The sequence below is a fragment of the Lissotriton helveticus genome, chromosome 1_1, assembly GCF_964261635.1.
Source record: "Lissotriton helveticus chromosome 1_1, aLisHel1.1, whole genome shotgun sequence".
Lineage (NCBI taxonomy): Eukaryota > Metazoa > Chordata > Amphibia > Caudata > Salamandridae > Lissotriton > Lissotriton helveticus.
In genome coordinates, this window is record NC_136057.1 from 141,952,483 (window position 1) to 141,970,002 (window position 17,520).

General features: G+C 47.8%; 1 protein-coding gene across 1 annotated transcript in view; it reads left to right on the forward strand.

Moving 5' to 3' along the window:
- LOC144773182 (MLX-interacting protein-like) overlaps positions 1-17,520 on the forward strand; it is a 170,670-nt gene that overhangs the window by 136,078 nt on the left and 17,072 nt on the right. The window contains exons 13-17 of the mRNA XM_078658093.1: positions 9,677-9,723; positions 10,641-10,757; positions 11,664-11,791; positions 12,022-12,145; positions 12,873-13,002. Of these exons, the coding sequence (XP_078514219.1) occupies positions 9,677-9,723; positions 10,641-10,757; positions 11,664-11,791; positions 12,022-12,145; positions 12,873-13,002 (546 nt within the window). The remainder of the gene's footprint in view (positions 1-9,676; positions 9,724-10,640; positions 10,758-11,663; positions 11,792-12,021; positions 12,146-12,872; positions 13,003-17,520) is intronic.

Consider the following 17,520-nt stretch of genomic DNA (forward strand, 5'->3'; position numbering starts at 1 on the left):
CCGCCATTGTCAAAATCGAAACAGAAACTGAAACAAACGGTGTCGACGAAGACAAAGATGGCCGACATGCCATCGAAACCGAAAACGTCTGCTCCCCCATCGACGCCGTCGTCTTCGGAGGCCTCGAAGCCAAGGAAAACTGTCGAGCCGGCAGTGGCGCCAAAAGTGGTCAAGGAGCCAGGCTCAAAGAAGGCCATCGCATCGGTGTCGAGCAAGGCAGTCGACCCGACGTCAAAGAAGGCTATCGAGACCGCATCAGACAAGGCCGTCCAGCCAAAAGCCAAGAGGCCTGTCGGGGCTACGTCACACAAGGGCGCGGAGCCAAAGTCTGGGATCCCGACGCCAAAGGTCAAGGCTGCCGGACCAAAGCCGTCGGCGGCGTCGTCAGCGACAGTGATCAGAGATCGTGGCGCACCGGTGGACGATGCTCCTGCGCCTCGAACGGAGAAACAGAAGGCGTCAGCGCTCGGGTCTTCCCCTGGGGGCGGACCGAGGCCATCGGTCGGGTCGACCAAACCATCCGCTTCCTTTACAAAGCAGGTCTCGGACTCCCTCAAACGTCTTAAGGAAAAGGCTTCTGCGTCGGAACCGATGACACCTTCCGCACCAAAGAAAGCTGTCCAGACGCCGCAGACTTCAACGCCGATCCTCTTCACGTTACCTCCTAAGGTGGCGCCGAAGGCCTTTACTCCACGGTCGGTGACCAAACACTCGGTGGTGCCGACACCGACTTCCCCGGCTGGGGGTTTAAAGCATCCACCACCCGCTTTAGCGGAGCAGTCGGAGCATTTTTTCGATGCCGACACCGGAAAGCTAACGCTTTACAAGAGGAAGATTACGACATCAAAGCCCTTGGAGTCATACACTATTCCTCTGAAGCGCAAAAGGCCTGCACACGACACACCGGTCTTAGTTGAGCCGATGGTTCCACAAACTCTCCGCGATGCAACACCCTCACCCACCTATTCTGATGGAGAGGATGGGGTGGGGCAGGATGAGGAGTACAATTTTCCTACCAACACGGAGCCTGATGAGCAACAGGACTCGTGGGTGGACGCAGGTGATCAAGGGGATCAGCATTCAGCCCTTGACCCTCAAGTGTTCAACGTCAAGACGTCTCCCACTGAGGATTCGACAGCATTTCATGCTTTGCTTGAGAGGGCAGCTACGAACCATGGTGTTGACATGCACGCTGACCCTGTGGAGGCTGACTTCCTTTTTGACACTTTCTCCACTGCGGAAAAAACTGTGAAAACTCTTCCGATGCTCAAAGGGGTCCTCAGGCATGCTGCGGACATTTTTTTTTTTTTTAAAACCTTTATTGGATAATCTAGGCAAACAAATACGGGCCTACAACCCACCGGCCGGCCTCGCAATCGATTAAAGCATAGTAGCGAGCAATTGGGCAACTCAGCAGCATATCAAAGCAAACACGATTAATCCAAGTTACACTGTAATTTGTTGCGCTGCCGAGAAGTAGGAGAAGTGAAGGTTTAGTTTTAAAGTTTTTTAAAAGTATAGCCAAAGTAGTAGGAGCCAAGAAGGAGCAAATTCTAAACAATCCGTACCAGGACCGAAATGGACAACAGTATTCCGAAAGATTAACGAACATTATCTATTAAACAAAAGGCTGGAGGCGAGTAGCACAGGAGAGAAGACGCGCAAACATTATGATACACCCCAGCCACTACCCACCTCGCACCAATCCACCCCTTGACCCAAAGAAATAGGAGAAGAAAAAAGTAGAAGAAGAAGAAGAAAAATAAGGCCCATAGTAACTGAAACGAACAAAGAAAGAACACCCCCCACCCAACACGCATGCAGAGGCTACGGCCTACCCCCCCCCTAGCAGTGTGTCTGTCGCCCCAAGAGTACCCGAAATTTAGGAGCAAGAGAAAGAAGGAAAAGAAATCACAAAAGACCGGAGGAGGGCCAGGAAAATAACCAAAACAATCAGTACTTTTACCCTCGGCCATCCATCCCCGGACCCCGAACCAGCACCAGACCAACATGTATCTCCCACTATTGTCCATTACAGTCCCAGCAATGCACAAGACCGGATGCAGCAAAAAGGGAGAAACATCCTCAACCTTGTCCCTTTCGATCCAGTACGCCGACGGAGTACAGTTCTAAAGCAGCCATCTTGGACGGAGAAAGCAAAAGTAAGGTCCACTGCAGAGCACGATGCCATCCACCAAAGTCCGTCCACCTCAGAGCCAAGCGGTGAACGTCCAACCAAGAAGGAGCAATGCACAATCGCAATGCTTGAAGGGCTGCCGGCCAAAACAGCAGTTGCAACTCCAGGATGGGGCATGGAGACCCGCGATGAAGCCCCGAAACAGTTGTGTGGCGAGGCGTCCGGACACAAACCTCCCGCCTCTGCCGAGGACCAAGATCTCCACACATCTCCGCATCAACACTGGGTAGTGCGGCAGCAACCACATCTCTCTTATCCAGCACCTTCAAGTACGTCTGAGCAGGCTGGTAGTCGCAGACAAACACAGGGTGTGGCGAGGTGCACAGCACATGGAGCTCAGCATGGCCGTCCGAGGGCTCTGCAAGCATAGAGATATCCAGTCGGCATTCCAGGTCCAGGGCCATGTCGCGCACAGCTACATGGAGATTACTCAGGGCATACATAATATCAGCAATCCTGAGGGGTGCCGCAGGATAAGAGGGCGCCGCCGTCTCGTGCACCCTGGGCGCGGGGTCACACCGTATCCCTCGAGACTGGTCGCCGTCGGCCATCGTATCAGCAGCCCACTAGCAGCCGGTCCGCAAATCACCGCCACTCCAGGGGGTACAGTAGCGGGACGGTCCCCTTCGCCTGACACCCGGCGACAATGCAGCGCAAACCGCTATGGATACCCCAAATGGCCGCCGGGGGAGAGAGTCCCAGATGCCGAGCGCCCAGTACAAAATGGCAGCCGTCTCAGCGCTGAAGAACAAGAAGACGCTCCGAGCCGTCCACAAGCCAAAAAGAGGGTAGAATATATCATCTACGGCGGTGACACAAGTCGAGCATGAAGGCGTGCAGGACAGGCGGCTCGCTGTAGCAGGGAAAACAATGCGGCAATAGCTATCCGTCAGCTAACCCCGTCCTGCCACAATGTCAGCCGTTGTTGCAACTTGGGACGGCAGCCTCCGGAGAACAAAGACCCGGCCTCGGCAATGCAGCACTGAGACAAAGACCGGGACACCTCGTCGCCTCTGCTACCAGGATCGCGCCGGGGAGCACACCGCTGGACTCGGGAGCGCCTCACGGTTCCAGGACGCCGACAAGTGGGCAGGATAACATGCAGGATCAGCGGCGTTGCGGGAGAAGAACGAGAGGGTCGGCGGAGCCGAGGGATCAGGCGGCCATCATGGTCGCAGGCTAGGCTCCTCCGCTGCGGACATTTTTAAGGAGCCCCCAAGGTCTAGGGTTGTTAACCCTCGTATTGAGAAGAAATACAAACCGGCGCCTGGCGATCCAACATACATAAGGGGCCAGTTGCCGTTGGACTCTTTGGTGGTCTCTAATGCCCGCGAACGGGCGAACTCGCAAACCACGGGTGAAGCTCCTCCCCCAGACAAAGAGTCCAAAGTGCTGGAGGCATCAGGGAAGAGAGTAGCAGCTCAGGCGGCCAACATCTGGCGTATCTCAAACACGCAAGCACTATTGGCCGGATACTACAGGGCACACTATGACACCCTAGAGACCCTGTTGCAACACCTACCAGATCAGTTTAAGGAGGGAGCTGAGATGCTTGTCCAAGAGGGAAAGCTCATTTCCAACGCTGCTATAAAGTGTGCACTAGACGTTGCGGACACTGCAGCCCGGGCAATCAACACTAGCGTAATGTTGAGGCGTCAGGCTTGGCTCCGAATTTCCGGGTTCAAGCCTGAGATACAGACTACCATCCTCAACCAGCCGGTGAACCCAGACAGGTTATTTGGTCCAGAGGTTGATACCACCCTGGAGAAGATTAAAAAAGATACTGAGACTGCCAAGTCCATGGGGGCTCTCCAGTCCCAGCAGTTTCGAGGGAACACTTTTCGTCGCTCAGGCAATCGAGGTGTTACCAGGGGCCAGATGTCACAGCAGGCACAGTTCAACAAAGGTGGGGCGCAATCCTCGTACCCCAAGCAGAGTAGAGGAGGATACCGGGGTAACAGCTCCAGGGGCAGAGGCAACAACAGTTCCCGTTCCTCTGCCACCAACAAACAGTGACTCCCTGTCACTGCCCCCCGACCATCCAACACCTGTCGGGGGGAGGTTCCAGAAGTTCCTGCCGGTCTGGAAGTCCATCACCACAGACAGGTGGGTCAGGAAACTTATCCAGTTCGGCTATTGTTTAGAGCTCACAGCCACTCCACCCAACATGCCCCCAAAACACCGTCCTATGTCACAAGAGCATTTGCACTTATTGCAGCAGGAGGTTCTTGCCATGCTGCAAAAAGGCGCAATAGAGCTAGTGCCAGTGGAGGAAGAAGGCGCAGGGGTATATTCCCTGTACTTCTTAATCCCGAAAAAGGACGGGTCACTCAGACCTATTCTGGACCTACGGCCCCTGAACCAGTACATTCTCTCAGAACACTTCCACATGCTGACACTGCAACAGGTTCTTCCATTGCTAAACCAGGGAAACTTCCTCGCAACCTTAGACCTCAAGGATGCTTACTTTCACATCCCATTCCACCCTTCCCACAGGAAATACCTCAGGTTCACCATCCAAAACCGGCATTACCAATTCAAGGTCCTTCCTTTCGGGGTGACCACAGCCCCCAGAGTGTTCACAAAATGTCTGGCGACGGTGGCGGCGCACCTCAGGAGACAGAACGTCCATGTCTACCCCTATCTGGACGACTGGCTTGTTCAAGCAAAGTCAGCCCAGCAGTGCACCACCGACATGTCCCACACCATTCACCTTCTTCACAGTCTGGGGTTTTCTCTAAACTATCCGAAGTTGCACCTTCAGCCGGCCCATGTGCGGCAGTATTTGGGCGCGACGATAGACACTTTGGCGGCCACGGCTCAGCCAAACCAAGTGAGGATAGGCAACATCCAGTCGCTAATCCAAAAGTTCAGACCACAACACTCACTTCCTGCAAGAGTGTTCATGCAGTTGATAGGCATGATGGCCTCCTGCATCTTCATAGTCCCGCACGCACGGTTGCATATGCGTCCGCTCCAGGAATGCCTGGCACATCAGTGGACTCAGGCTCAAGGACAATTGAAAGACCTAGTGTTGGTGACCGGTCGGGCATACAGCTCTCTGCATTGGTGGAATCCACACAACCTTTGCAAGGGCCGACCGTTCCAAGAGCCTGTGCCACAGATTATCCTAACAACGGACGCATCTCTCCAGGGGTGGGGTGCTCATGTGCTCCACTACACGGTGCAGGGACTATGGACGACGCAGCAAAAGAAGATGCACATCAACTACCTAGAACTGATGGCAATCTTCATGGCACTCAAGTCCTTCAAAGTACATCTGTGCAACAAAGTCGTGTTGATCCGGACGGACAACATGACAGCCATGTACTACATCCAGAAGCAGGGAGGTACACACTCTCCACAATTGTCTCATCTGGCTCAGAGCATGTGGAAGTGGGCCATTCAGAGGAACATCTTCCTCATGGCGGAACACCTCCCATGCGTAGACAATCAGATGGCGGATCTGCTCAGCAGATACAGCCACCAGATGCACGAGTGGGAGTTACATCCATCAGTACTCCGCCCGTACTTCCAGTGGTGGGGTCGTCCGGAGATAGACCTGTTTGCCACAAAGGAAAACGCAAAATGCCAAAGCTTTGCCGCCAGGTTCCCTCACCCACAGTCGCAGGGCAATGCGATATGGATGAACTGGCCAGGCAGATTTGCGTACGCTTTTCCACCAGCACCTCTCATTCCGCTGGTGGCAAGGAAGCTCAAGCAACACTCCATGACGCTCATCCTGGTTGCTCCAACGTGGGCACGCCAACCATGGTACACCACGTTTCTAGAACTGTCCGTGGTGCCGCATCAACGGCTGCGCCTCACGCCCAGGCACTTGACGCAGAACCATGGCGACATTCAGCATCCAGATCCGCAACAGCTCAATCTGGCGATCTGGCTCCTGAGGTCTTAGAGTTTGGCTACCTTAATCTGCCTCCTGAATGCATGGACATCATCCGGGAGGCAAGAAAGCCCACTACCCGTGCTTGCTATGCAGCAAAATGGAAGCGGTTTGTCATTTACTGTACAGAACACAACATCAACCCGCTAGATGCATCCATTCCTAATATCATCTGCTATTTGTTACATCTTTACAAATGCAATCTAGCATATGCTTCCATTCGGATACACTTATCCGCCATAGCGGCTTATCTTCAAAACAGGCAGCATCTCTCTGTTTTCAAAGTACCTGCCATTAAGGCCTTCCTAGAAGGGCTAAAGCGGGTCATCCCTCCCAGGACCCCGCCAGCTCCTGTGTGGAACCTCAACGTGGTCCTCACCAGGTTGATGGGACCACCTTTTGAGCCTCTTCATTCATGTGAGATTCAGTTCTTGACATGGAAAGTGGCTTTTCTCATTGCCATCACGTCTCTACGGCGTGTTAGTGAGCTACAGGCGCTCACAGTAGAAGAGCCATTTATACAAATCCATTCTAACAGGGTGGTGCTGCGCACTAACCCTAAGTTTCTTCCGAAGGTGGTGTCGCAGTTTCATGTTAATCAAACCATAGAACTGCCCGCATTCTTTCCAAACCCTCAAACAGTAGCAGAAAGAATGCTCCACACGCTTGATGTCAAACGAGCGTTAATGTACTACATTGACAGAACCAAAGATTTTAGAAAGACACAACAGCTCTTTGTTGCCTTCTCAGCCCAGCACAAAGGCAACCCCATTTCCAAAGCAGGAATAGCCAGGTGGATCGTTAAGTGTATTCAGATTTGCTATCACAAAGCTAAGCGCACTTTAACGGTCCCCCTCAGGGCCCACTCCACACGCAAGTTGGGGGCCTCCATGGCGTTCCTAGGTAACATTCCTTTGGAGGACATCTGTAGAGCAGCCACATGGTCTACACCACATACGTTCACTAAACATTACTGTGTAGATGTGCATTCCAAACAGCAGGCAGCTGTAGGACAGGCTGTTCTTCGAACACTTTTTCAAACTTCTGCAACTGGCACGGGCGGCCGCCGTTAATGGAGGGACTGCTATGTATTCTATGCTATAGATATGAATTCAGCAGCCCACATGCCTCGAACTGAATATGTTACTTACCAGTATGCATCTGTTCTTGGCATGTAGGGCTGCTGACATTCATATTGCCCACCCTCCTCCCCGGCCCCCTTAGCGGTAGCAGACTTCTTCATTACACTTACGCATGGTCATCGTTTACACTATTGCACTCCATCTTTGCCACAATGGCTAAAAACAATCTAAGGATGGAGTCGATGCCCATGCGCACTGTAGTCCAGGGGAGGAGCCACCTATCTCGTGATACTTCGAAGACTCTTCCAGGACAACAATGTGCAATCATCCGGACCCAACACTAGGCGGCGATCTATGCTATAGAAATGAATGTCAGCAGCCCTACATGCCAAGAACAGATGCATACTGGTAAGTAGCATATTCATTATATTGATGTTGCAAATGTCTGTCACTTCTGCCCGCCAGTCACTGCTTTATAAATCTCTGCCTTTTAGCCTATGACATCATGCGTTGTGTGCAGAAGCAGAGGCTGCAAACGAAAAACTTTACTTATCTGTAGCAATCACTTTGCAGCCTGCAGTGCTGTAGAACATGCACCCTACTCACCTCCTCGGATGTGAACAGACCGGAAGCCTAGGGCACATCTGTCACCTTTTTACACTTATTCTTAGAAACCTGGGGTTTTGCAGCAGTTTTGTAGCATGAATAATTGTTTTGATTCTCATGCTGTGTAGTATTCCCCCATCTAGTAGTTAGATCTGGAATTGTGTGTTGTTTTTTTTCGTGGGTGTCGTTGGCCACCATTTGGTGTTAAGTTCAACCCTCATGTGATGTCAAAATTCCCCAGGTGTGGTCGCCATCTTCAGATTCTTTTTTCCACTGTTGGGTCCAGAGGGTTGTTAGGGGAGTTCCAAAGAATCTTAGAAGATCCGGAGAAAATGGTGAGAATTCTCGCAGGAAACCTCTAAAGATCACTGCAGGCTACAAGAAGGGTTGTGCCTGACGGGATCTCGCCGGTGAGCACCACTGGGCCGGAGAATTGGAGGGAGGTGGATAAGGGACATGAAAAACACCCATTTACCAACACAAGTTCATGCACAGGGATCCACACTAGGTCAGCAACCTGTTTCTCCGAGGGACCATAGCGCCGAGGACTGCAAAGCCTGAGCCGAATTTGTACCAATGACTCCCAAAGGAACACTCAAACAGCTCATAACTCACCATACCATTGTTAGTGCACACACGACGCGAGAATCCCTGAAAGACCTAGGCCTCTCCAGCAAGGAAGACCGTGTCGAGGAGACCGAACCGGTGCAGGGAGAAGAGTCAGATGCAGAATGCAGCATTGGGGACGTCGACAAGTTGGAAGAGGGGAGGAAGACGGCAAGAGATGCCACCCATGAGTCACTCAGCAGCAATTACAGAAGTGTGAATGTAGGACAGGTGCACACACAAAGAAGCCCTAGCCTGTCCACAACAGCTCTTCAAATGATTGTTGGTACTCCGTGTCAGCAACAATAATACCATTGAGGGAGAGCTAATTTAGCCAACTAAGCACTAACTGCGAATTCTTCCTGTCCAGAACCTCCTCTTCCTTGTAATAGGTTCTACTATGTGGTGCAAAACAGAGAAAAAGGAGACATTGCTGATCTTGGTAACTCCGATCACCCACTCGCCTGTCTCCGCTCTATATTTGCTCGTGTTTCCACCTGCCCAGCTATAGATAGTTGAAAGTGGTGCAGGTAGGCCAATGGCTTTGTCGTGGATTTGTGCAGGTGAAGAGGTCCACGTCTGACTTCCTTCTTGAAGCTGCACCTAACAGCATTCCCTCAAAGCAGACCTACAAAAAGATTAAGAATCTTGCAGACCCAACTTCCCAGAGTTACTGCATCGAGTAGCTGTCTCTTATTACACACAGAGTTTGCTGTACATTTTACATATGTTAAGCATTTTATTATTCGTAAGCAGCTTAGAAGAATTTGTGGCTTAAAAAAATACATGCAGAAAAAAAAGAATGATTTTAACTTTGTGTACGACCTGGAAATATGTTGGAAAGCAGGTAGAAGTTAGTTTGAGTGCTTAGAGCTGGGCATCTTTTTATGACTTTTCACATCTGTCAGATGGTGTTTGTAAAGATACCACCGTAGAGAGAGGATTTTACACATCACCTTGGAACAACTATGTAATACTGTCCCGTTTGAGCCCTATTAAAGGAGTCTTTCCCTGGTCCACTTTTGGTTTGTCAGTAGTGATGAAGTTGAGCAGTGAGTGATCTGTACAGACTTGTGAGTTTTCTGATTAGACCTTTCTGCATCTTCTTGACAGCAGATCAGGGCCTCCAGACTCCACTACAGAGTCTGCTTCCTTGCCTGCTTGCACATCATAGGACTCTGTAGACCAAGCTGTGCTTCGCCTTTGTTTTTGTATATTGTTCAGAGGGTTTGCTGCAATTTGCTAATTTTGTCTCATTTCTTCCCTCATGCATGTCTAAAGATGAAGAGGAAGCTTCATCGGGAGACAGAAACATCTCGTCCACAATGGTAACATGATCTCTTTCAGTAATACAGGGTTTGATGCAGAAGGAAGTCCACTGATTCTTGGGGTCTGAGGGGGATCTTTCAAGTTGAGGAAAAATCTTCGATTATATTATTTGATTATATTATTGTGCGTTAATATTAATGAGAACACCCTGTAATAGACGTTTCTTGGTGGTAGTATATTGGGAGAGCACAGTGCAATGCTATAGGCAGGGGAATCAGCCTTTTGAGAAGTGGCCAAACATCAGTAATTTAAAAAAAAAATTAAGATGCTGGATTCTCTTGTCCATGCATTGTTGCTTCTGTAATACTACATGTTTTGTCTCTAGTTTTTTTCACTTTTTTGTGAAAAATGTACAGAGCAGAACTTATCTAAGAACCCTGTTAGGTTGACAACACAGAAAATGTACGGCTGGGCCTTTCTGACTGGTGGGGAAATGGTCTTGTCAGGGTGCGGTGCAGATGCAAGTTTCCCCTTGGACAGTCGGTGTCATCCTGTGGGGTGTGGAGAAAAGTTCTTCTACAACCGGAACTTAAAACCACAAAAAAGTTTGTTCATGAGTTGTATGCCAACAGAGTATCAGCCAGCAACCCCTTCTGTTGATGACGTGTCTGTCCTATGAAGAATCTTGGGATCATAATGTGGGTATATATATATATATATATATATATATATATATATATATATATGAGATATATATATATATATATCTATATATCATGCAGTCGAAGCACCAGGCTGAACATTCTGAGGCTGTAGCAGAACCAAGGCTTTGGCTCAGCTACAGCATCATTACTTTTTGTAGGTGGGTGAGTACCTGACATGCAGTATGTTCCTTTAAGGTTGTTGCCCTTATAAGTAAGCTATTAAAAATGCATGCTTCCTGCCTGAGTAAAGGCTTGTGTGGAATGCTTTACAGGGCAGCCGCCGATCGCACCCACCCTCTGCTGATCGGGCCAGAAGAATGAACATTAGCAATGGACTAGAGGCTCTGGCCAGCCTGGTCCATCCAGAGCACACACAACCAGGAGTGAAGGTATGTACTCTGGATCTATAGGAAAGGAAAGAATGCTAAAATTGAGATAGCTGTCACCGTAAACTACAAAATAAAGAAGACATTAACACAATTGTTTTAATGTATATTAAATTTGCTATAAAATAACGATCAATGTGACAGTGAAGAAAGTACTTTTGTTCATTTTTATTTGTAATGTTGTATGCCATCACTTCCTTTATTCCCTGGTGGTGTAAACCGTCCTCTTGCTCATCCCTCTACCATCCTAACACCCACTCTGATTGTCCTTTCATTACCATTTCTGGTATTGTGGCCCTTTTACTGCTGATAACCTCCTGAACATGCTGCACAACCCTTTTTCCATCACCTCCGCAACCTCTCCCTGCCTATCAGTCTCCTCCTCATTCCCACTATAAAACATTGTTTTTAAGAAGTCCATTTTGAAACATTTTATTTTATCTTATGGAGCAATTTATTATTTACATTCATTTTTATTTATTTAAGCTACTTAAAACCTTTGTAATCATAGCATCTTATTAGCATAATAAGTCCTATCATGCATTCTTTTAGCTTTCATTGATGTATTCTTCCTTTACTGTAAAACCATGAGATTTCTTCCACACCTCCAATATTGTCATTTTTTCTTCCCTTTCTAAACCTGGAAAGATCCTGATTACAGTTTTCCAAGGTTATTATTTCATGATAATTGCTATTTTGGGTCTGGGTTTCAGATGTTCACATAATCCTGTGTACTTTCCTGTGTTCCCCTCTCCCATTACAATTCTCCATTCTCGCATCACCGGCTCTCCCTGTCATTGTGTATCTTTGACTCTCTCTTCAGTCTTTTACCATTCTGCCATTTGTTTTTAACACCCTTTCCCCTCTTCTGGCTCATGATGCTTTCTCGTCTTCAACCCTCTTGGCCAGATGAGCAAGGCCGTACTGCTTCAAAAGTCAGTGGTGTTCATCACACGACTACAACAGGAGCGTCGGCGCATGCAGGATGATGCTCAGCGCCTCCGAGATGAGATCGAGGAGCTTAATGCCGCCATTAGGTGAGTCCCTCGGTAGAAGAACTGATTATTTGGTAATGCTTTGGACTACAAATCTGCCAAAGTGACTGCTGTGCAGATCAACATTAAAAGGGATATGGTTTAGTTGGGTAGTCAATGGTTGAGGTGTATTTATAACTGCATTCCATGGCAATGTACAGAGGAAGGTGCACTTGCAGCAGCTCTTGATTGCCCTTGATTTGATGACTTCTCTGTGTTGTCCTTCTTACCAGTGAGTCTCAGAAGCAGCTGCCGGCCTCTGGTGCCCCCACCATTGTTCATCATACAGAGCACATGAACCAGCTCTATGAAAATTACGTGAGAATCCGTACTCTGGACAATTGGAAGTTTTGGCTGGTAAGCCAGTGCGCTGTGCATGCATTTCACCAAAAGCAATTTAATAGGAGTGGGGCCTTGCTCTCTCTGTCTGGAACAGAACAAGAACTCTTGTTGAATGCTCTGAAGACTTCTGGTTGTCTTGGTGGGACAAAATATGTCCTCTAGTGAGAGGGACACTCTATTGTGTACTGAAACATTGAGACCCCTTTCTAGATTAAGTCAAAAACCATGCAAGGGCGAGGGTATTATTTGATATACGGATGTAAGTGAAAGACAAGAAAGTCCATGCACACTTGGGTGCGGCTAGATTTGGAGTTTTGAGCAGTAATGTACACTTAGTGCTTCAAAGGCACCCCGGTCCCACAGCTAGAAGGATAGAGGTGTCTCTCTGAGTAATGGGATAAGTGGAGAAGAGGAGGTCTCTGTGCCAGTGTGCAATTAGATGACATTCCCATTGTGGGGTTAGAAGGTTGTAAGTACATCTTCGAGTGTGGGGTTGGTGAGATGGAGACTGCTGTCTCCCACTGTGCACCTTAGAGGTATAGAAGCAGCTGTCTGTAATGGAATAAGAGGGGGGTGGAGGCTGTATCCTAGTGAGGGATTAGATGACTCTCCCACTGTGGGACCAGAGAGATGGAAGTGCCTCTCAGAGTGTGGAGTTGGTGGGCTAAGGACTGGGGGATGTAGACTGCTGTCTACCAATGTGTAATAGGATAAGTAACATATTACTTATTTTCTTTTCTAGTTTAGTATTATTTTCAGGCCTCTTTTTGAGACGTACCAGGAGGCTGTCAGTTCCACAAGTCCTGAGGAGTTCCGCCCCTCTGTACTGGCATGGCTCAGGCAGCGCTGTGCTCTGCCTGTATTGCGACCAGGTATGAAACTTTTAATTTTTGTTCTCTTCGGGTTTCTCCCCTCATGTTCACACAGTGATCCACCAATGGGACCCAGTCCTGTTGTTGAAGGATTTACAGGGATAGAGGTAAGTGCCCTAGCTGACCCTCTTCTGGACACCTGCAGTACTTCATTCACCATATTTCTGAGGGTGGACCCTTTGGTCAGTCTTCCACACCAGGGATAGGGTTTCTAAACCATGGGTAAATTCTCATATGCATGCAACCTTTGCTGTCTTAGGGAGCATATTTCATCAAATTTTCATTCAGTAGTCGGGCTTCAACCAGGCTGTGTGTCTCTTTCACAACTCCATCCTTTGCTGAGATTTAGACTTCCTGCATCAATTGTTCTTGAGACCAATTCTTGTAACATCTTTATCTTTCTTAGTTTCTACCTGATTTTTCAGCCCCCAGTGATTCTGTTTTCGTGCTCCTCACAAGGGATCATGTCTACTTACTGTAGGAGGGGTCTAAGGAAACGCTGTCTCTTGAGTTGTCTGCCATCTCTACAGAATAGTGCTGTTCAGGCAAACGTCCTCTGCATTCCTTTGTTTAGACTGTGCCACCCTGCCATTGTACTATTCAATTTATTTTGAAAAAAGAAGATCTGACCACCTTATTTTGGTTCCTGCTATTTATTTAGCAGATTAGGGACCAATGGAAATGCTTTATCTTGGTCCTGGCTAAATCATTGCCATTATTTAAAGTCCTATTATACATGTTTTATAACATTCAAATGCATGCCAAAACATAAAACTATACACTTGGTGCTCATAACAAATTAATAGATGGGATGAAAACAGTTATTTCTATATTGGCGAAATTTCATATACAGCTCTCATGGTGTCATAGAAAAGTGCTGACGCGTTTCAAATCCCTGTATTATCAAAGGATTATCTTCAGGGCAGATTGACTCGGTGTAATCTGAAATATTAAAGGAGAGTAAAAAATTATTATTAAAATTAAACCCTTCTCTGAATAGGGTACTGCTTTTTGTCTCAATTATTCAGTAAGGTAGAAATACCTGGACTGTTTCTTGTGGTTCAAGAGTTTGGAATGGGTGATGGAATATGGGGTCCATAACGAATTTAAAATCATGAAGAAAGGGCATCCCAGAGTTCCTGTGATCTACTTTTTACCTAAAATACACAAAAGCCTCAAACAATCGCCTGGTAGACCTATTGTCTCTGGCTGCAATTCAGCGCTAGAGCCTATCGCCAAATATGTAGATGTTTTCTTAAAACAATTGATCCAGCAAGTACCATCGTATATACGGGATACAATGGATTTCATCACCAAAATAGAGGACCATCCATTTGACAGCGACCTCCAGTGGATGGTCACACTGGATGTCACTTCTCTATACACTCAAGTCCCACAGGAGGAAGCCTTGCAGACTATGGAGCACTACTTAGAAACCAGGAACAGGCCTCACAGAGTACCCACAGAATCCATGTGGAAGCTAGCAGAAATTGCTCTTAAGAGAAATTATTTCAAATTTGATGATACATATTTCATGCAGATAAAAGGGACCACAATGGGATGTCCCTTTGCCGCAGAAATGGCGGTCCTGTTTATGGCCTGCTTTGAGGACAAGTTCATTCACAATAACAATCCATTTTAAGGACAAATACAACAGAGGTATAGATACATAGACGACGTGTGGTTCCTCTGGAATGGTACAGAGGAGTAAATGCAGTCCTTTTTTGACTGGCTGAACAATCGTCATCAAGATATAAAATGACTTATGAACAAAAGTAAGACAAACCTGACTTTTCTAGATGTTGAAGTAATACCTTATGAACAAAAATGAATGACTACACATCACCGCAAACCCACTGATCCAAATACGATCTTACATTACCAAAGCTCCCATCCGAGGAGCCTAAGGGACAACCTCCCGTATGGCCAACTATTGTGCATAAGACACAATTGCACAAGAAAAGAAGACTTCATGATACATGTGGAAGTACTATGCGACCAACGTAAAGAAAGAGGTTACCCACGCAATCTGTTGAAACATGTCACTAAACGGGCTTGGTGCATACCAAGGGAAGATCTATTCAAGAAAACCACAAAAAAACCTCTTGAGAAACTCGTTTGTGTAACAACATTTGGTCCACACACTAATAAATATCGTTAGATAATCCTCAGCAATTTGCACCTTCTTTCTGGGCTTGAATGTTCATTAGAAAGACCTTTATTCACTATGAAAAAAGGCAAAAGCATCGGTCAAAGCATTATTCGAGCAGACATAGCACCAAAATCATTGAAGAAGGATCTACAAGCCCAGTGGAATATGACACCCATAGAGGGGCACCACAAATGCAGAAACTGTTCGGTCTGTTCCAGTACAATAGAAGGTATTGAATTCACCCATGATGCAATTAAATGGACACATAAAGAGTTTTCAAATTGCAAAACAAAAAACGCAATTTATGCCATCAGATGTCCTGGTCCTAAACGATACATCGGTAAAACAATTCAAAGAATCAAAGAATTGTTCAACACAGATCCAGAATTAAAAAACAAGTTTTGACACCCCAATGGTGTCCCACTTTGTGGAGAAAAAACACACAGAACAAGAATTCACTTGGACAATGCTATCCGCGCCCAAACAGTCACCCAGAGGAGGAAACATAGAAACTCAACTACTAAAAACAGAAACATGCCTCGTTTTAAAATTTCACAGCGCCCAGACGGGGTTGAATGAGATGACCGAACTAATGAAAATTTCACCTGAATGCATGTTCGAGGCATGTGGGCTGCTGAATTTATATCTATGCATAGATCGCCGCCAGTCTTCGAAGTATCACGAGATAGGTGGCTCCTCCCTGGACTACAGTGCGCATGGGCATCCCCTCCATGCTCATATTGTTTTTTTCCGCCATTGGGTTCGGATGTACTTCTTGACTCACGTTTGAAAATTATACTAGTTACTCTTTTTCAGGGCCAAAAGGCCTTAGGGGCGTCGGTATTGTCTTTCGTTCGGTGCCTTTCAGCTTTCCTATTGTTTGAACTCGACTTCGGAAGACTTTAATCTTCGACGCCAAAGGCCTGTCGACGATGGAACGGAGCCCGTTCAAGCGCTGCCCCGTCTGCAACTCTAAATATCCACACATCGACGTGCACCCGGTGTGCAACAAATGTCTCTCACCGGATCACGACGAGGCCAGTTGCATGGCCTGTTCGAAGTTCAGGTCGAAGAAAACTCTCCGTCTTCGACGCGCGGCACGACAGTCGGCGCGTGAATCGGCACCAGACCCAGAAAACATCTTCGGTGGTGACGACGACGAAAATGTACAAGACGACGCAACCGGAACACTCGGACCCCGCGTCGGAGCCAGACTCCACCTACAACGAGGACGAGGAACAACTCTACGTCCATGATGAAGACATCATCGAGGTAGGAGACGACGCACAACCTCTCGGAGCCGTCGACGACGACTCAAGCGAGGAGCTAGGCCCAACCGCAGTAGCGGGGCCACATACAGACACAACGGCTAGACCCAAGGATGTGCAACCCCAAAAGGCTACAGACTCGTCCAAGGCAACATCAGTAGCTGCACCCGCCCAGCCTCGGACCGAAGACGTGCAGTTCCAGCCACCAAGCTACGACGAGCACTCGAAGTTGTACATCGACTCCGAATCAGGCAGGCTCATCGTTTACAAACGGAAAATCAGACCTGAAACACCTATGGAGCCTTACAAAATACCACTAAAGAAAAAGAGAGACTCCACCACCTCTCCAATTCTTTTTGAACCCATACACAAGTATGGGCAAGGCTATTCCTACTCACCCACAACAGTCACTGAGGACGTGGGGGAAGAGGACAATGATGAGCAATTTAACTACCCCATGGACACAGATCAAGATGAGTCCCAGCCATGGGCTGACACTGTTGACCCTGATGAACCACACACCACCCCTGACATTCAGTCATATGCAGTCAAAACTTCGCCTACTGAAGACACTGCTGCGTTCAACGCGCTCATTGAAAGAGCGGCACATAACCATGACGTGGATATGCACGCTGACCCCGTGGAGGAAAACTTCCTTTTTGACACATTCTCCACATCTGAAAAATCTATAAAAACTCTACCTATGCTCAAAGGTGTGCTCAAACATGCAAGTGACATTTTTTAAGAGCCCACTAAAGCAAGGGTGATAAACCCGAGAATTTAACAGAAGTACCGGCATGCACCCGTGAACCCTACCTACATCAAGGGCCAACTCCCACTGGACTCCTTGGTGGTGGCTAATGCTCGCAAGAGAGCCAACTCGCAAACGACGGGTGATGCTCCTCCTCCGGACAAGGAATCCAAAATCTTGGAGGCCTCTGGAAAACGTGTGGCTGCTCAGGCTGCTAATATTTGGAGAATCTCCAATACCCAAGCCCTGTTAGCAAGATATGACAGGGCACACTACGACACTTTAGAGCAGCTACTGCAACACCTACCAGATACTTATAAGGAGGGAGCAGAAATGCTTATACAGGA